A 20000-nucleotide genomic window follows, 5' to 3' on the forward strand; every position below is an offset into this window, starting at 1 on the left:
GGGCTTTAGACAACTTCTTAAACACTAAAAACATAAAGCAAAAATACAAAAATTGCAAATACATTAAATTACTTAGGAATTAACACTTCTGTTAACTACTGACCGCATCATTCATAAGTTCCATGGCTTCTGTGAATTTCTCAGATATGTTGTCAACTGCTCGTTTTATCTCTTGCTGTGTTAGACTTCCTTCTGTGCAGAAGCTATTATCATTCCTAACTGCCTGAGGCAAACTTTGCCATAATACATGCTTATTTACTTTTGATGCTGTATAACCCACAGAATGGTGAAGTCTGGAAAGAAGTGAAAAAAGACTGATTCATTTCATAATAAAACAAATGAAGTATCTTATTTCCTAAGGAAGCCAAGAAATAAACTATAAAAGGAACTATTTCTAGTCTTATTTTAACTGAAAATGAGGATTATTCTAGAATTAACTAACTCTTTAACCAATTACTGTTGTAAGTAAAGAATTTAATAGTCACTCGTAATCATTCACACAATGAACGAGTTTACATTTTTGTTTTTTTTAATGTTGATACACACATCATCTACTCTACTTGCACAGAAAGGGCATTCAAAAGTGTATTTCAACAATCAATTTTTTGGCTACATTATTATGTTCTACATGTTTCTGCTGTTTCCATGAACTGATGTATCCAAGAATTAAAGGAAAAATCTTAACCTAATTATAAAATGAGCTCTCACTGCAATATCTGGATGCATGGAAAATCAACTGCTCCAGCAAAAAATTCTAAGCACAGGCTAGGGCATAAAAAACTTTTTAAGTAGTGAGGCTAAAAAAAGGCTTAAAGTTAACTTTGAGGGGCTATTTCTCCTCAACAAATGCAGTCAAGATCAAACACGTACACAACTTAGAGCAGGTTCAACCACACATGACGTGAAGGTGTTATCCTGGCGTGATAACACCATAACATGGTAGGATGTCTATTCTAATCATGCCAAGATATCAACAATATTTATTAATGATTCTGAAAACTAATGGTGAAGCATAATGGTATCAATAAAAAATTATTTCAAACCATACAATCATATAACATAAGAGTAACAACTATAATCATGTGACTTTTAAAGGACAATAAAATTTTGAACAATTAATATCTCCCCCCCCCAAAAAAAAAAAAAAAAAAAAAAAAACATGTGACCACTACATCTGTTCTAGCAAAGGCCAAGGCACTACTGTAGATTTTGACAAGACAGGTTGGACTAGTTCCTTATTTGACAGTACATCAATCTGATGATTTAAAAACTCTATGTTGGACGTTTGTTAGCATATGCCTGTGTCTGACTAAATGTTCCTCCCCGTACTATCATTTAATATCTGGTGACACATGTAGCTTTCAGTCACTGTAATCGCTTAGTAACCCTTAGGTTCACTTAATAGAATGTATTGTTATTTTTCTGCATGGCTACAATCTTATTATGGATAATTACCATATGCAGAAATATATAATAAAGTATTAAACAAATAAAGTCATAGGATTATGGTGGAAACTTGGGAAAAAAAACTCATGAACTTCAAAAACTCATGAAACTTTGCAATTGCTTCCTAATAATCAAGAAAATGAAACATTGGTTCATAACCGCAGTGACCTTGATTAATAAATCATAACACTGATATCGCATAATCAGTCTCTTCCTCTTTTTTTCCTCCCCCGTTACCAAAACCCCAAAGTCCTGCCACCGGAGAATGTATATATTTTATCTTTGGTGATTCTTAAAGCGGATGTGTCCTTCTTTCAGAATCCCACTGACCTTTCGATAGAAGTGGCAGGATTCCACCCCAGTCTAACAGGGATTGAGGTACCGACCAGCCAGCGCGAGACCCTACCGAAAGTCGCCATGGCACTGCGGCCGAGGAGGAAGGGGCCCGCTCCTTATTCGCTCTAACGGGGTCGAATCGTGGAGGCTGCCGTGCGTTCAATTCCGACTTCTTTTCTCTTAATTATTTGCAAGTGTAATACTCTCGTGGTGTTCTGATTTGAAATAATATTACAAAGATAATCATAAACAACAACAAATGCGTCATTTTCATTATATAATGATAACATTCAAAACTAGGAAAATGTTGATTGCAATATTTCAATACTCGACATTCCACATTGAAGAACAGTAATAAATACTGCCTATACTATCAACATCATTTTTTTTTACAATGATAAGAATGCGATAACAGAAACGCATTGTATCGTCTCTCTATGATTATTTGGCGTTATACCGGATTTCTCGACTTTTCTGCCTGACAAGCTTCGGTGAAAGGATGCCTAGTTATAGTTTGATTATGAACAGAACACAAGAAACTGCTCTTTCTGTGATGAAGATACAGTAATATCCATCGTTTATTTCTCTGATTGTTGAGCAAGGAATTAGCAGACGAATTCCGTGGAAAGTTGTATCCATTTTGTATATTCCTCTTTTTTTACATTGAGGGTATTGGAGCGTTGCAGTGGAAATTTATCTTCAGTTATTCGAAGTTTTCATTGGAATAATCTATTACTTGTTTCTCGTTTGTTATGAGGGTAAAGGTCTTCGAGCGTTCGAATTGGAATTTTTAGAATTTTGGATTTTTTAGGGCGCAATTATTCAAGGTTGTTGGTTGAACTAAGGTGTTGCTCCTATTCTGAAAAAACCCGGTCTTATTTGCATCACTGCCGTTTGTTAAAATAGGTTAAGAAGATAATAACGTATCCGCTGTGGTTTTCTGTATTATTTTATTTGTAAGTGGTTTGTAAATAGTTTTTTTTCGGAGGGAAGTTCGTCGAAGGATCTAGTACCATCAAGAAGACTATTCTAGAAGATCGGATCCTAAACTGCGAGTCTCATCATATTGCATGTAAAAATAGCATGCTCGAGAAAATTAGTTCATGGCATCTATTGTTTCTTTTTTTTTTTTAGATTACGAATTAAATTTACGAGGAAACGGATCTCTAATTTCAATATATACCTGCATGAAATCGATTAGTGATGATGTTTCTCGAAAGGTCAGAATCACAAATGGCTCGTTATGGGGTCCTCTCACAGCGTTACATCGAGCAGGGAAAGTTAACCCCTTGGGGATTTAAGTGCCTACAGCGGCCGGAAAATAACAAGTAATTTCAGTCTACGTTCTTAAAAACAAGAAACTGATGCGTATTCTCAGATCTAAAATATAACAATCCTCTCTTCTAAGTCTAGAAAAAAATATTTACCCGCAATAGGACATTTAAAGTATAAACGCCAGACTCCGACTCGCTGAAACACCAATGCGCCGCTCGTGTGTTTACTCTTCCTCTGCGCTACCGGAATTAACGAGGAATATTGCCTTTTTCGTCTCGAATTTCGTCTCCGGGATACTTTTTCCTCTCGACCGGGATCTATTCTTGATGGTGAGTGGACTTAAGAGGTGATGAAATGAACGAAATAGGAGTTGAGAGGGTGGAATATGGAGTAATGGCTATACAACATGGATTCTGTCAAGGGCCGAGTCTTGACCCACGTTTTGGCAGCAGGTGTCGGTGTTTAGCTCGAGGATAAAGGTCTAGGGCTTAATTAGGCAAGTTTCTAGCAAGATTTGGGGAAAGTGTAGAGTACGAGGGATGTCGAGTATTGGGTTTCTACCAAGTGGAATTGATGTGGTTCTAGCTGGTGTGAAGTGTTTCCAGTAACCTCACGTGGGTATTGCTATTTTAAGTTATTTTTAAATCTGTTTCTCGTACTTTGGGGTTGTACTTGGAGTTGACTTGGCACTGAGGTGGAACAGAGGAAAAAAGGGAATTGGTGAGGCCATTTGAGGTTGTTAACCTCAAATGGCTTGTAGGATTTTGAAGTAATTTTTATTCTATTATTTCAAGGTTGTAGTCTTGATTTTGGTATTAAATTAGGGTGAAATTGTCAAAATATTGTAGAATGCCAACTTGCAATGTATCCATGAGTGCTTTGCATTGCAGTTTAAGTCAAGGTTATTTTAAAGTAATAGTAACTTGTCATAGTAATAATTCTAGGAACATGTGTATTGTCAGGGTTATTGTTAAGCAACATGCATTACTTTGGTATACATTTACATAATGACCACACTAAGGTAATGAAAATCTAATGGCACTGTCATAAAGAAAAGGGAAAACTGCACTCACTTATACATTAAGTCATCTGCGCCGGCAAAGAATAATGTCAGAAATTAAAAAAAAAAATGGATGTGACAAATATTGCGCTGAGAGTAAGTCCACAGCGATAGGATAGGGGTCTGGGGGCAGATCGGGGTGGAGGTCTGGGGGCAAAGCCCCTGGTTAGGAAGGTTTTTTGATTGTATTGCAATGTTTGCGGATTCCCTGGAGTGACATAGTAATAGGACCAATACTCCCACTTACATAATCTACGATGGAAAACAATAGATCACGCATATTACGCTGTGAATAATTAAACAAGAAATGATAATTGCAAAGTTGGATGTGTGAACTCCAAAATTTACTGTTAGCACTAAAAAATAGGTATCTTAATTGCAGGAACCAACTATAGTAGTACTTCTTTTCAGGAAATCTTTTATTGTTTTGTTGCTGGTGGCATAGGTCAGTGGTAGAATGCTGGCTCTGCAATTGCAAGGTCGTGCATTCATGCCTAGTTGCCCATTTCAGCTGACTTGGCTGTGAGTGAGCATTAAGCTGACAGCATGCTTAGGTCAAAGTCTGGGTGGAAAGTAACTGCTTACCCTAACACATTATTCCATGGTTTAGTATGCATGTTCCTCTACGAACATGTCCTGTGTCCACTTGGATATGAGACCAATTTTGACTTTGCTTAATTGGAGAGATATTGGGTCTGACTTAACTTATAGAATTAAGATTATGCAGTGAAAAACCTGTATGAGTTTGCTTTTCCCACATTTTAACCAGTAAAAGGTGATGTTTAAGTCCCATGAATGTTAACAGTTAGAGTGGCATGGTGCCAAATAATGGTTGCATTGTGTGTATTTTGTTGTGGGTCCTGCAAAGTCCTAAAAACTTTTATCACATCCATTTTGACTAGATAGACTTGGTACTTTTTACATATTTTATGATAAATCAGTTTGATGTTTCAGAAATTCTCATGCCAGAATATATGCAGTGTAGGTTCTTGCATTGACCCCGGGGTTACACCAATCATAAACCTGTCTTTTCTCTTTTGCATCATCTCTTGTACACATTTTTTTTTTTTTTTTTTTTTTTTTTTTTTTTTTAGGGAAATACCATTTATTGTGTCATTGATGATCAGTCTTAGGATTCATTAATATATTCCGTGGGATGTTTACCTTTTACAGTGTGATTGTCTGAGACTGTATATATATTGTACAATTTAAATGCTTTGCATTAGTCTGTTAGCTACTCAAGTTAATATGAATGTTTTACTTAGTTTCATTTCTTTCTATCTTACAATCCTGCTGACCAGTTTGGCCACAAAATATGTTTATATTTTTTCTTAATTTTTATAATATTTATGCCATATATTCTCCTTTTTTTAAATTAGACTTCTTACTATGATAATCAGATTCTCATTTCAGAATTAGGACTCTTTGTGGGAGCAGATTATTTCAGAAGTAATAATATTCAGTTGTTGGATGAATGACCTCTCAGAGTTTCAATCTTTGCATCAGCCTTCATTTGTCCATCAGTATCTAATCTAAGATGTATATATGATTTTATGTCATCAGCATGTGATAAGATATGTAGATCATTTACTTTAAAAAAATTGTAAATTTGATCGCAAGTCATGAAGAAATCTTGAATTCCGTAATTCCACAATGTTGCTAGTGTGTTATCTCATATTGTGTTATGTGGTATTTACAAAGTTGTGGAAATCAAAATGGATAACGGGTAAGCAATAGTTTGGATGGGTTTGTGCTCTTTCTTTATTTTACATCACAACAATAAAGTAATATAATCTTCAATATTTTGGTTATTATTATCAGGTGGGAATGTACAGCGTGTAATGCCTGCATCATCAGCTGAGGTGATAGGGGCGGCGCTGCAGTCTGCTTTCCAACACAAACCTGCGGACACAGCCCCGTCCTCACTTCACAAGAAAAACCACATAGAGGATCAGCTGGTCGCCTCTAGTAAACAGGTAAGACTGTTGTACAGGTCATAATTACTGCTTAGTTTGTTTAAGCATAATTAAAAATCTGTTTTATAGGAAATAGTTTCAAGGTGACAGGTGATTAATCTTGGCAATATCACTCTCATAAAGCTTAGTTACTGTGACCTAATCAGCAAATTATAAAAATAAATATTAAACAATGCTTTAAAGATCCTGTAATTTACTATTTGATAAAAGTCAGTCTCCTATTTGTATTTATATATTTTTTTAATTGTCTTGTATATGAAAAAAATAGGAAACTTGTGCATCAATCAGACAATGATTGTAAAATTTTAAAGTCATCCTTACGTAATTTTCTCTTAGGATTATTTTCAATGTAGTTTGAAAATCCAGGCACAGAAGAAAAGGTTTCATTATTTTTTGTTAATTCAGGAGGGTATATTTTGAAAGAAAATGAAAGCAGGAAATCTCTCACACTATGAAATAGTTTTATTATTTTAGCAGAAGATTTTCTAAGATGATAATGAAAAGAAGAAAAAAATTGGTCTGTTGTGAGTGAAGTCTTCAGTCTTATGCAAAGCAAAGTTATTATTTATCATATGTTTTATTACTTTTTTTAGTATGGTTATTTTTATAACATTAATCTTTCATTTATTTTAAGCAAATTTTTCTATTATGTTTAAACATAGAGAGTATTACAGTTTGACAATCAAAAGTTCACTTTAATTTAGAGCTTCATTATATATTGTTTTTATAATATTGGATTATTTTAATGCACTGAAGTTGGTTTTTGTTTTACTGTTCAATTTGCCTTCTTTTAATTATATTGCTTATTAATGCACTGTCATTATGTCTCCTTAATTGATTTTCTAAATAATGATTTGCTTGGCATTATAAAAAAATAGAGCCACCTATAGTTTGTGGAAGAAGCAGCATCAGCAATGGCCAACTTCTCCAGATCAAGTACAGATGTTTGTGAATGTAATATTTGTTGGCTTTATATTGCACTGGTTTATATTTACCATGTAGGTACTGCTGAACCATGTTGAGTATGACCGTGTGGGCACCCAGCAGTCTATGGTGCTAACCTCACTCAAGACCAAATATGTGAACCTGACAGCCAGCGCCACCACCACTCCCGACTCTCCACCAGGTAGCATGGCCCATGCCCAGCACCACAAGCAGTCCTCTGCGGTGAAGGAGGACCAGCTAGACGACCCTAAGTTTGTGCTGTGGTCAAGAGACAAGGTCACGTTGGGATGGAGGAAGACCTTTCCCCCTGGTGCAGGCATGGTTAATTTGGGCAACACCTGCTACATGAACTCCTCACTACAGGTGAGAGGGATGTGGAACGAGTCCGTAGAGGAATGTGTGAGTGCGGTGAAGGTTTGTGGGTACTAGAAAAGGAGTAAAGTATGGGTTTTTTTATGGTAAGTATGTTTTGAAATACAATATCATGCTTTTATGTTTCTTGTACTCATTTCTGGTTAAACATGATTTTCAACTTATTGGACTTTTCTGTGTATGAATACTTTTTTTAGCATCCCTTGTTGTACGAGTGTTAACGAGTGCTTCTGGAAGTCCGCATTGCCTCCTTTGAAAGTATTTTCTGTCATGTATGAGGAAATACCATTTTTTTCATATTCAGCATTTCAAGTCTAAAATTCAGTTAGTTGATGAAAATGCCTGGCTTCATTAAAAAAAAAGGGATATGGTTATATATAGTTAGGTGGTAATGTGTTTATATCTCTATAGGTATAAATATATAAGTATGTTTATACTGGTATACATATGTATATACACATGCATTTGCAAAGGTACATGTATAATTTCATGCAAATTTATTTATAGATACTTGTGCCATGGCATAAGTGTGATAACACATATATTTTATATGTATGTCTGTAGGAATGTATATGCATATGTGTGTATAAACAGTAGATCTAAAACTATATACAATACATATCATGAAGAAACAAACCTCATTTTAATTAATTTTATATATTTTTAATAAAATCTGGGTTAGAACATGTATTGGGAATGTCAAATGTATTTAAAATATTTAATGCTACTCAATTTTTGAAGCCTTTGTGGACCTAACCATTAATCCATCCACAATGAGGGTACTTCTGAGCGAAAAAACACCTTAATTTCTGGGTGGTACCTATAATAGTGAGTGCTGGCAAGGACCTGTATGACACATGGTTTCCAACCCATTTGAATTGTAAGCCGAGTACACTAGTGTCTTGCATATTGTATGCCATTTTCTGGCTGTCTGATTTGTTAGATGCCTGTCATTGTTAGGTTAAGAAATGGGTAATGGAGTTTGATGGTTCCTTTATATCTGATTATGTGAATTTTGAGTGTTGCATTACTTTAGGTGCACTATACTAAACAGTATTGTAAAAGCCTTTGAAATCTTGGCTGTTAAAATTCGTTGGCATACCGTAGACCCAGCAGAAACTTGTTAGGTAGTGACTGAAGGATGAGGGGTAAGATACCCTCCCCATACTTTGTTATGTTTATGCACTTGCCCTGTAAGAAACTTTTAAAGTATATGAAAGAAATAGAAGTAGTGCTAGTTTTGGCTAGGTTGTATGTGTATGTTTGTTTTTGAATGACAAGGTTTAAAGAATAGGTAGGTATTTTTTATGATCAGTCCTTTCATGAATAATCATACTTCTGAATGGCTAGGCATGCTAAAGTACATTTTTTCAATACATTTTTGTTCACAGTTTATGTATGATTGCAGTATGTTTTATTATTTATTTGATTTTATCATTTTAGTTGTCAATTGGGAAAAAAAAAAAAAAATGGAATGTTTTAAGCTTTGTGAATTTTTTTTTCTGGCTTTGTATGTTGTGATACAGGCTGTCATGGTGTATAACTGCACCCTTCTTGCTTTCCATGTAGTCTTGAATTTTTTTGTCTGAAACACATTTCTTTTGAGATGTTTTTTTAGGTCTACATTTTTTAAGATATACATTTCATGTCATTATTGTATCAGGAGAAATTGTGTGTAGATGTTTTGATTGGAAAAATAATTTATACATTGATTTTTGTGAGATAGTAATTTGTCCCTTTTACATCTGTTTTCTGTTTCTTTTAAAGGCACTGTTCCATATCCCTGCAATGGCAAACTGGCTACTTGAAGATCTTTCAAACCACACTCAACGATGCGAGGCTAATTCTTCAAATGCTTCATATTGTTCTGTTTGTGCTATGATGAGAACCTTGCGGCAAACACTTGACCGGTCAAATAATGTTATCAAACCTTCTCTTATTCACCACAAACTGAAAAGTAAGTTGCAAAAAGGTAATTTTTTTGTGTAGATCATATGATGTTTAACTCACTTAGAATGTAGCTGCTGTTATTATTATATTTATTAATCTATATGTTCTTTTCCTTCACAGGCATTGGCAAAACATTGATGTATGGTCGTCAGGAAGATGCTGTTATTATTATATTTATTAATCTATATGTTCTTTTCCTTCACAGGCATTGGCAAAACATTGATGTATGGTCGTCAGGAAGATGCTCATGAATTTATCAAGTTGTTATTAGATCATATGGAAAAATCGTACCTTTCATTTAGACGTGCTACTAAGCTGGATCATCGGTCTAAGGAAACAACCCCTCTCAACCAGATTTTTGGCGGGTATCTCCGACAGCAAGGTAAGTTTTGTGTACTGTGTACACAGGACTTCTGTTTGCTGTGCATATGAGTCTGAGGTAGATTTACAATGATAAAAATCAGGTTTCTAAATGACTTTGTTAACTTTTCTTGAAGGTATAGGTATGGTTTACTTTGGACATCGACTTGATTTCCCTTTACCAGAAACATGAAATTTTCAGCGTAATTGAATATGTCATTTCAATTACTCTGAAAATTTCATCATATCATGGCTAATATCAAAAATATAAAATTATTTTCTGATTTTCCAGTCATCTGCCCGTTGTGTCGACATGTCTCCACAACCTTCTCTCATTTCCAAGACTTGGTGCTGGATATTCGGTCAGTTAACAGTGTGGATGAAGCACTCAACCTCCACTTCAGGAAAGAAACTTTGGATGCAGACAATGCTTACAAGTGTGAACGTTGTCACAAGAAGGTCCCAGCGACGAAGAGGCATCTCATAGAGCGAGCACCACATGTTCTTTTAATACAACTGAAGAGGTGCAGCAGACAATTAGACCTAGCTGTTTATCACTAAGCTAGCTTATAGTTATTTTGCTGATTTTTTAATGATTTAACTACATAAAAAAAATTTGGTTAGTTTTAGGCTAGCATTATAGTGTTCTCATACCATAACAGGAAAGAGTGCAGCGATCTTATGCAAAAAAAAAGAAAAGAAAAAAAAGTTTAATATTAGCAGAAGCTGCATGGATATTGGCTAGTAGAAAGCTTTACTTAATTTTAAGTTAGAGATTGTCCTTGTTGGGCATCATAGCAATAGGATTATTTTTTTTCTTTTACACCATGCAGTTATAAGAGTGATACAGTTTTTTTGGACATGTATCTAATTTTATAGAAACCAGTAATTACTAATCTAACTTTTATTTTTCTTCTTTGTCAGATTCACCTATTCGGGTGGTAAGATAAGCAAACACATAAATATCCAAAAAACCATAGATATTTCTCGGTTTGTGAATGGTGTTCAGAAACAAGGGGGAGCTGGTAGTGGGCCATACCAATACCGCTTGACTTCTATGGTTATACACATTGGAGGATCTCAGCACGGGGGTCATTACACGGCAGTTGCTGAGTCTTCTAGTGGTACAATGTTTGAATTTGATGACTCGTCGGTAAGTCTTGCTGAATGAGCATTGTGTCCTGTGTAATCTGTCTGTAAATTGCAAAAAATCTTATGTAGACAGTTTGAAGACTTTCATTCTGTTTCCAGGTACGGTCCATATCTGTTCAGAGTGCTCTTCTCCGAAATCCATATATTCTCTTCTATGAAATGGTGCGCAAACCAAAAGATCAAGTTGGAATAAAGCAGGTCGTCCGCCAGAGCTCTGAAAAGGCACTCATACGTCAAAACTCTGATGGAATACCCAAGCCTCTTCCCACAAGCCACAGTGCCTCTTCAGTGACCAATGGATATGGTCGTGTCACTGACAGTTTGGGGGAGGCCATCACCAAGAATGGGCACCAGGCTCCCAACAAGCCCCCATTGCCAACACATAAAGAAAGGTAATAAGTTAGAGAGACACAGATATTTTGCTTTCTCTGTTAAGTTGTTAAGCTTGATAATCATATACTATTTATCTTTGAAAATGAAAAATAGAAACTAAATAATATTATTATTTAAATTTAATTAGAAATGGTGCTCTTTTTCAGGGACAAAATCTCATTTGGCTTGAAATTCAACCAGAGTAACAGCAAAAGTGATGGTACAAGTAAACCAAACAAGATCATCCTTAAACCTGGCACCACTTCTTTGCTAGGAACAAAATCTTCAGCATCATCTAATTCTCTCTTCTCATCCAAACCTTCGGTGTCATCCCTAAGCACATCATCACCACCTTCATCAACTCCTAACAAGAATTCTGCTGCTCAGAAGCCTTTATCTAGTTTAGTTCCTTATCTTGATGACTCTGAAGAGTCTGAGTCAGATGACTCAAAGCGAGGGCCCATGAATGGCCACAAAGAAAAATCCTTGCAGAATGGCAAGGCTAAATGTGATGAACACCAGAAAAATGTAAAAGAAAATGGTGTTAAGATGAATGGTTGTTTACATAACAAGAATGTAGAAAAGAGTGCCAATAGTGATAATAAAAGTAGTAAAAATAATGACAGTGAAAGTGGTGCTAAAAGTAGTATTAGTTCCAATAAAGGTGGTATAACAGCACCGTTCTTACCTAGATCACTTCAGGTGATCACTAGTGCCAACCAGCTCCACACAAGTAGCGAAAGTAGTAAAGGAAAAAGCGACTTGGGTTGGACTGTCTCAGATGCAGCTCTGCACTCGCCAAGCGAAAGTAGTAATAGCAGTGCTGGTGGTTGTCATGCTGCCTCATTTACTGTTGTTGATCAGCCAACCAGTAGCAAGAATGATCAAATCAAACATCAACCTCAGGAACTTGAAAAGCTCCAGCATCAGGGATGGACAGTGACAGTGAGAAGGCAGCGACCAGAGCTTGAAAAATCACACTCGCATGACTCTGTTCTTCCTGGGCCAAGCCACAAGAAAGATGAGCCAGATTCAGCCAGTTTAAGGAGCAAAGCTAGTGTAGATAGCACAAGATCTGATCGCTCAACTAAATCAATGAAAAAGTCTATCTTTTCCCTCTTTACCTGTGTTACCTCAGCTCGCAGCCCCGACAGCCCAGAGGATGACCAGCCCGAGGCCCTTCCACCACACAGTGAAACTCAGCAGGGTAGTAAATCAAAGCACCCAGAAGGTCAAGCAAGACTGGCAGAACCAGAGGAAGATCTGCCCAATGACACCATGGTATCCCACAATCCAAGCAAATGCAAGAATAAAGCAACCAATGGCAAACAGAATGTCCTAGAGAATGGCCATGCCTTGGGGAAGGGAGATGCAGATAGTGAAGGTGACGCACCTCAGAGCAAGAGGATTAGGGATCGTGATGACAATGAACCATCGAGTCCTTCTAAGAAGTGCCGTCCAGAAGACAAGATGAAGGTGAATAAGAAGAGTGAAATTGACCTAGGAAAAAATGGTTCTGTGTCTAGTGTTCCAAAAAACGGACTAAGTAATAATTATGATAAGTCAAAAAACGTGCAGTGTAGTGACCCTGATAGTTCAAAAAACGGAGTTACTCATGAAAGTGTGAAAACAAAAAATGGATATGCCGATGGGGGGGAAAGAGAGAATAGTAAAAGTGGTAAGAGTAAGAAAGAGGGGAAAAGTGTGCTGTGTAATAGTGGAGAAGCTCCAAAGGCCACATTAGACTCGTCCTCCTCAGCATCAGCTTCCTCCCTAACAGGGTCATCTGACTCCGAGTCCAGTGAAGGTGAAGAAGATCCAGAAGGAACTGAGCATTGGGTAGAGAAAACAAAAGAGACAGTTGGAAAGGCTAAGATCAATCCAAATGCTCATGTTGTTCACTGGAATGGTAGCTTGAAAGATCTCTCCCACACATTGATTCGTGACCGGGAAAAGGATGGCCCTAAAGAATTTGAAAAGCGCAAAACAGGCATGTGGGATGGAAGTCGAGACACAGATGTTGTTGATGAACTGCGTAGAGCAGGCAGTTTTGCATTTGGCACAAAAGGTAAGTCAGAAATTGAGTGGGTTCTTGCAATTTGTTCTTCATATAATGGTTGGTGGATTAGAGATAGAAATGACTTTAGTGATTATATTCAGCCTTAGTCATACTGTAATTATGGTACTGGCCTAGTCATTTGATAGATGTTGTAAATATTGTTTTTTAACCATTGTATTTTGTTGGACCCCCAAAATTGTCTTTGTAAAAGAAGCTTTTTATGTGTATTTGGTAATTTGGTGCTTTGTATGTTGGGAATCCTGAGTATATATTTATATATAAACATGTGCTTATTTATTTTGAGGTCTTCAGACTTACTTGTAAATCTTTTTTTTATTTTTTTTATTTTTTTTTACGTCATTTTTTAGAATATTACTAGTCATGTTAAAAGAGGCATACCAAGTTATCCAGCATATATCTTGGATTTTTCTTATAGGACAGTTTGCAGAAATATGAGAACAGTTTGCCTGAGAGCTGCTCTATTTGCCTTGCTCACTATTTTGTGACTAACCAGGAACTTCACTATGACTAATTTATGTAATATTTCTTAAAATAATTGATAAAGATTTTTAGAATATAGGTAGTTAGTTGAAAGCAGTTTATTATTTTTTAGAATGCAACAGCTGATTTTAAGATAATCTATTCCTCTTATCTTTTATTAGAATGCAGTAACAGAAAAAGACACTAGAATTAGAACCTATTGGTGCTGTAATCCCATAAGAAGAACTTAAAACTTTTATTTATGAATACTGACACATATAATGTACATGTTCATTGATGTGTTTCAGAATAATTTATTACTTTGTTATGACATTGTACTTGGCGCTTGTTTCTACTTACATTGTCTAACTTTGTGGATATGAAATCCATTTTATTGAATAGAATAGTGATGAATTTTTAGGGACAAAAGAGTGAAAAAAAATTGAAGATTTGTAGAAAACCCATTAGACTAATTTGAGAAAAAAAATAATGCTCCCTTCAAAAGATAAAAGTTAAAGTTATGTCAGGTAGATTTTGTCCCTGAAATACACTTTCAGTATAGATGAGATTCTAGTTACTAAAGCTTATGAAATATTCATATATGAAATAGGGAAGATGCATTTAACCCCCTGATGCCAGGATGGCAAAAATACATGCTATGTCCATTGTGTTCTTTTGTTTATTGATTGTCTTAACAATAGATGGCTCCACAAGTGCTTAATCACTAAAGAGCCAGTTACTAGTCCTACCTTTCTCACTTGTTTACCTTTTTCCTTTTTTTTTCATAAATATGTTTTGTTTTATTATGGCTAGTTGTATTGTTAATAACATAACAATCTCAAAATATCAATAATAACATCAGCACCATCAGCATTAATATTAATAGCATTGGAAAAAATCTCAAACTCAAGGAATTGGGAAATCAGGTGAGGTCATACTGATTAGGCCTTTGGAGGCTAAGCATTTATGAAGACGTCTGTGTGCAAACAAAATTCACAAAAGAAAACTACAGTTGACTGTGCATTTCCCTGGCAGCAATGGGTTAAAGTTCTGAAGATGGAGTGAAATGTGCTTTGGTTGGTATATTTCAGTAGGGAAACAGTTGTTTGATGTATTATCAGTGTGCTATAGATAAATATGCATGAACAGATTTTTATTGTGGTTGAGTGATATAGGAAGGAAAGATTTCACTCAGCACATGTGTCAAGCAAAGGAAAAAGCATTTTGTGTATTTTTTCTCTAGAGATGATCTTAGAAGTTTTGTGCAAAGCTGCCCAATTTTCTCTGGTAAGGCCCCCAAAAGATGTGTTTGCTTCCAATTCCAGGCCATCACTCAGGCTACTTCAGTCTCTACATTTGTTCATCCTTTTAACTTACACCAGTCGCACTCGTATGTTACTTTCCTCTGCTTGTGCTTTTTACATGTTTTTTGCTCTGGCAACTCTCTTTCTTTATAATTGTAATAATTTATTTGACCTCCAAGCTTGTGGTATGTCTGAACCAGTCATGGGTTTCTCATTTTAAATAGCTGCAAGATTTTGTAATTTTCCTCTACCACAGGATCCAGTGTTCCTGCGTACTGCCTCGTCTCTATTTCCAAGTCGTTTACTTCTTGATGTTTATGTTATCCATACCAGGATAATACCCAGACAACTGGAATCCTCATCTAGTGTTAAAAAATTCAGTATTTTACTGCACAGAGCACCATGCAATGTTGTTTTTTTTTTAATGAAAAACTATTATTGCACTGCATAGAAGTTCACTGTCAGTATCCTTTAGCCTCTGCAATGCTACTTCAAGTTCTATCAGTAGATATGATATTTATATTATTATTTATTATTATTATTATTATTATTATTATTATTATTATTATTATTATTATTGTTATGATGATCATGATGATCATGATGATGATCATGATGATGATCATGATGATGATCATGATGATGATGATCACCACCACCACCATCACCATCATCATCATCATCATCATCATCATCATCATCACCACCATTATCATCATCACCACCATTATCATCATCATCATCATTACCATCACCATCATCATCACCATTATCATCACCATTATCATCACCATTATCATCATCATTATCATCATTATCATAATCATCATCATCATCATCATCATCATCATCATCATCATCATCACCATCATCATTACCATCATCACCATCATCATCACCATCATCATCACCTTCATCTTCATCTTCATCTTCATCATCAACAACATCAATGTCATGTATTTGATTTTTTTTTTTTTTTTTTTTTTTTTTTCTTTTTTCTTTATGAAGGAAGACTCAGATAGACAACTTTGTATGCTGTAAAAGTTGGAAACGAATATGATGATCTTCAAATTGCAGTGGAAGGGCTTTGTTTTGAATAATTGAAGATATCCAGTTTTGCCTCTATAGCTTTGCTGATTACCGTGTAAACAATGTTGGTTGCCAAGTTATAAGATGATGGGTGCATGTTATGCATGTTGTGGACATTGTCTACAAAACATGATCTATTTAGTGAATGCATTAATTTGTGGCTGCAGACACATTTAGTTTTTGTATTATAAAATGCTTAATGTTGTTTTTACTCAATTATTATTTTTTTTATTATCCTCATATGAAGATGATTCATATTCAAACTTATTTTTCCTGCCAACAGTTAATAGCTGGGGAGGAAACAGAGGTGCGATAGACCAGGAATTTCAGAAAGAACGGAATGAAGCCAAGAAAAGAACTGCCGATGACTTATACAATGAAGAATTTGACAGAGGAAGAGTGAGTATCATAATAGTTTTTGCTATTGATTAGTATTTCTTTTAAAGTAAATTTCTATTTTAAATTTAAGGATTTTCTAGAGAATTACATATCTGTCAGAAATTAAATGAAGTGATTCTGATTTTTTTAAAATTTACGTCAAAAGGGCATAATCCACATTACTTAGAGTATTTGGACAATTAATATTAATATGATGATTATTGTGACCATGTGTTTTTACTTCAGATAAAGATGTTAAATTAATATTAATATAATGATTAATGTGTCATTTTTTGCTTCTTCAGACAAAGAAGGTAAAGAAATCCAAGAAACCTTGGGAAGACAACCAGCGCTGGGACCGCGGCAATGCTTTTCAAAAAGTGCAAGAGTACAGGAATTCTGGTTCATGGCCCCAACACAGTAACTACCAGAATCAGTATGCCAATTCCAGCCAGCACTTCAACAACCATTACTCTCGGGAACAGTACTGGGACAGGAACCGTGACCGCCATCACCAGCGTTATAATAATAATAATAATAAACCATGGAATAAATTCCATAAAAGAGAGCATAAATTTCACAAGAAACACAAGGAGAAGTATAAGCACTGGGATCGACGAGACTAAAGATTATGTCTGTGTAAGGGTAATATGCCACTAGTTCAAACTCATCTCAGTTGTTACTTCATTCTTTGCTGACATTGACAGTATATGCTATTCTATTAAACACAAGAACACACACACATGCTTGTGAAAACTCAGACATGCATACACACACACAAAGAAATTCAAACTCAACACAAGCACAAACACAGCCACAAGCATACATGCACAAGCTAGAAGACAAACACAAACTCGAGCACAAAACTTTCATATACAGACAGTGTATATAATGACATACCATATGTGTAAAATACTTAACACTTTCCAGAAACATGGAATAGCTGAAAGGCTGTTAAAGTCTTAACTGTTGTAAGAATTTGACTTTTCTGACACATGTTGGCAGTCCACTGATATGGTCAGCCTACTACCTAATGTCTTTACCAGTTTAAAAATGTTTATAGTTCTTGTTGCCTAAAGAGATTTTTCTTGGCTGTAGCATATTCGTATAGATTGTTGAAATAAATGTGTATAGCATATATAAAGTGTGTGTATGTGTTTGTGTGCATGCCTGCATGTGTGTATGTTTGCACATGAAAGTGAGTGAGAGAGTGTGTGAGTGTGAGTGTGAGTGTGAGTGTGTGTGAGTGTGTGTGTGAGTGTGAGTGTGAGTGTGAGTGTGAGTGTGAGTGTGAGTGTGAGTGTGTGTGTGTGTGTGAGTGTGAGTGTGAGTGTGAGTGTGAGTGTGAGTGTGAGTGTGAGTGTGAGTGTGAGTGTGAGTGTGAGTGTGAGTGTGAGTGTGTGTGTGTGTGTGTGTGTGTGTGTGTGTGTGTGTGTGTGTGTGTGTGTGTGTGTGTGTGTGTGTGTGTGTGTGTGTGTGTGTGTGTGTGTGTGTGTTTGTCAACATATACAGTTTTTTTTTCTTTGTAATGAATAAATAAATGCACACACTCATGAGCACACACACACGCAAGTAAGCAAGTGCAAATACACACACACACACACACACACACACACACACACACACACACACACACACACACACACACACACACACACACACTCACACTCTCACACTCTCACACTCTCACACTCTCACACTCTCACACTCTCACACTCTCACACTCTCACACTCTCACACTCTCACACTCTCACACTCTCACACTCACTCACACACTCACACACACACACACTCTCACTCTCACTCTCACACTCTCACTCACACACACTCTCACTCTCTCACACACACACACTCACTCACTCACTCACTCACTCACTCACTCACTCACTCACTCACTCACTCACTCACTCACTCACTCACTCACTCACTCACTCACTCACACTCATATGCATATGCACATGTGCTAAAATACATCTACATACACACTTTCAGACAATAGCTCAATCAAGTCTCGAATTTGAAGACTATGTACACATTTCAAAATTTGTAGATAGAATGTTGTAGAATCCAATAATGTTTTGTAAAAGCAAAATGATTATGTAAAATGTGATATTGTGACAAAGTGCTACAAGAACTTCAAACATTGATAATATAGATAGGCAAATATATATATATCATGTACATGCTTAGAAATTGTTTATTTTTATTGCATCACCTCTGTGTGGTTATTAGTGTATTTGAGTTTTTTTTTTTTTTTTTTTTTTTTTTTTTTTTTTTTTTTTTTTTAATTTAATATTACTATAATTTTTTGAGTGGCTGTAGAGAATGTAGTGGGTGTAAGGGATGACATAATATAACATTATTTCTTCAAATTTCTTTGTGTTCTGTGAACATATAAACATTTGTACACTGCCAGAGGTCCCATACTTGTAGGCCTTGATATGTACATAGCTCAACTGATATGATGACAGTTCCCAGACGTAAGTTCAAATCATCCATCCCTTAGAGAGTGTGTGCATGAGTGCAGAAATGAGCAGAGTACAAGCACAGGTGTCTTGCAAGTCTCTCTTAATACAGGCAGATGTGACTGCTTGTTGTGCCTTACCGCTGTTTTCTGTCTTGTCCACATTATTTTGACTGCTCTACAGCCTTCAGAGATGGGAGGACATGAGCTGAAGGTGAAATAAAGGAAAAAAACAACAAAAAAACTCCTGGACTTTTTGACATCAATTGATGCGAGTATCTTTTTTTTTTATGACAACTTTGCCTACTTACTGCTCAGAATGGATTTACATACTTACTCAGGTTATGAATGATTGGCATTAGAACTCCCCCCTCCCCTCCCCTCCCACACTTGCTGTTGCTGCTGCCTCGTTTAGGTGAACGTGGTGATTGGATGTTTGAGTTTGTATTTTGGTGTTTGATGCCTTGTGTAAGCAGGTGGACCTAGTTCTTTTCTTGTTGTTTACATAACATACTGTTTCAAGTTGTCTTACCTCATATGATATTTACAATTTGAGTTATTTATGTGAATAGGAATTATTCAGCGGTCTGGCATGTACTCAGGATGGAGAAATCCTGCTGCTGGGGAAAAAAAAGATGATTGCAGATTAGATTATGCAGTTTTTATTGTAGGTTTAAATAGGAGCAGAAGATAGGTGGTTTGGACACTTTGCTTAGACATTGTACTAGGAAATGTACATGTCTGTTGTAAAGATTTCTAGTGACACATGTGACATGGCCTTGTGTGATAGAAAGACAGGGTTGTATATATATATATATTTTTTTTTTATTTATTTATATTTTTTAATAGAACAGTCAACACAGCATGGTGGCTCAAAAGGCTAGTGGTGGGATAAATACATGCTTTACTGACATGCTGAATGTTGTACGTATTGGTGTCTTTTTCATCATCAGAATTGCAAGGGGGTAACTGGGAGAGGTTT

General features: G+C 35.9%; 2 protein-coding genes across 3 annotated transcripts in view; one reads left to right on the forward strand and one right to left on the reverse strand.

Moving 5' to 3' along the window:
- LOC125037095 (embryogenesis-like protein) overlaps positions 1-1934 on the reverse strand; it is a 7174-nt gene extending 5240 nt beyond the window's left edge. Inside the window, exons 1-2 of the mRNA XM_047630095.1 lie at positions 1777-1934; positions 104-293 (exon numbers count right to left, since the gene is read on the reverse strand). Of these exons, the coding sequence (XP_047486051.1) occupies positions 104-293; positions 1777-1865 (279 nt within the window). The 5' untranslated portion in view covers positions 1866-1934. The remainder of the gene's footprint in view (positions 1-103; positions 294-1776) is intronic.
- Positions 1935-3231: 1297 nt separating this feature from the next.
- On the forward strand, positions 3232-17805 carry LOC125036901 (ubiquitin carboxyl-terminal hydrolase 36-like). 2 transcript variants are annotated; one of them, XM_047629839.1, is made up of 11 exons: positions 3232-3386; positions 5939-6093; positions 7096-7401; positions 9178-9367; positions 9566-9742; positions 10013-10244; positions 10645-10873; positions 10972-11264; positions 11412-13312; positions 16460-16575; positions 16860-17805. In XM_047629839.1, exons 2-11 carry the CDS (start codon positions 5959-5961, stop codon positions 17178-17180), a joined length of 3900 nt encoding a protein of 1299 aa, XP_047485795.1. In that variant the 5' UTR covers positions 3232-3386; positions 5939-5958; the 3' UTR covers positions 17181-17805. The 2 variants fall into 2 exon arrangements, with proteins under 2 accessions (XP_047485795.1, XP_047485796.1); XM_047629840.1 differs by lacking the exons at positions 16460-16575; positions 16860-17805 and adding an exon at positions 15344-15676.
- Positions 17806-20000: the final 2195 nt, after the last annotated feature.

Source organism: Penaeus chinensis, chromosome 22 (genome assembly GCF_019202785.1).
Source record: "Penaeus chinensis breed Huanghai No. 1 chromosome 22, ASM1920278v2, whole genome shotgun sequence".
Classification (NCBI taxonomy): domain Eukaryota; kingdom Metazoa; phylum Arthropoda; class Malacostraca; order Decapoda; family Penaeidae; genus Penaeus; species Penaeus chinensis.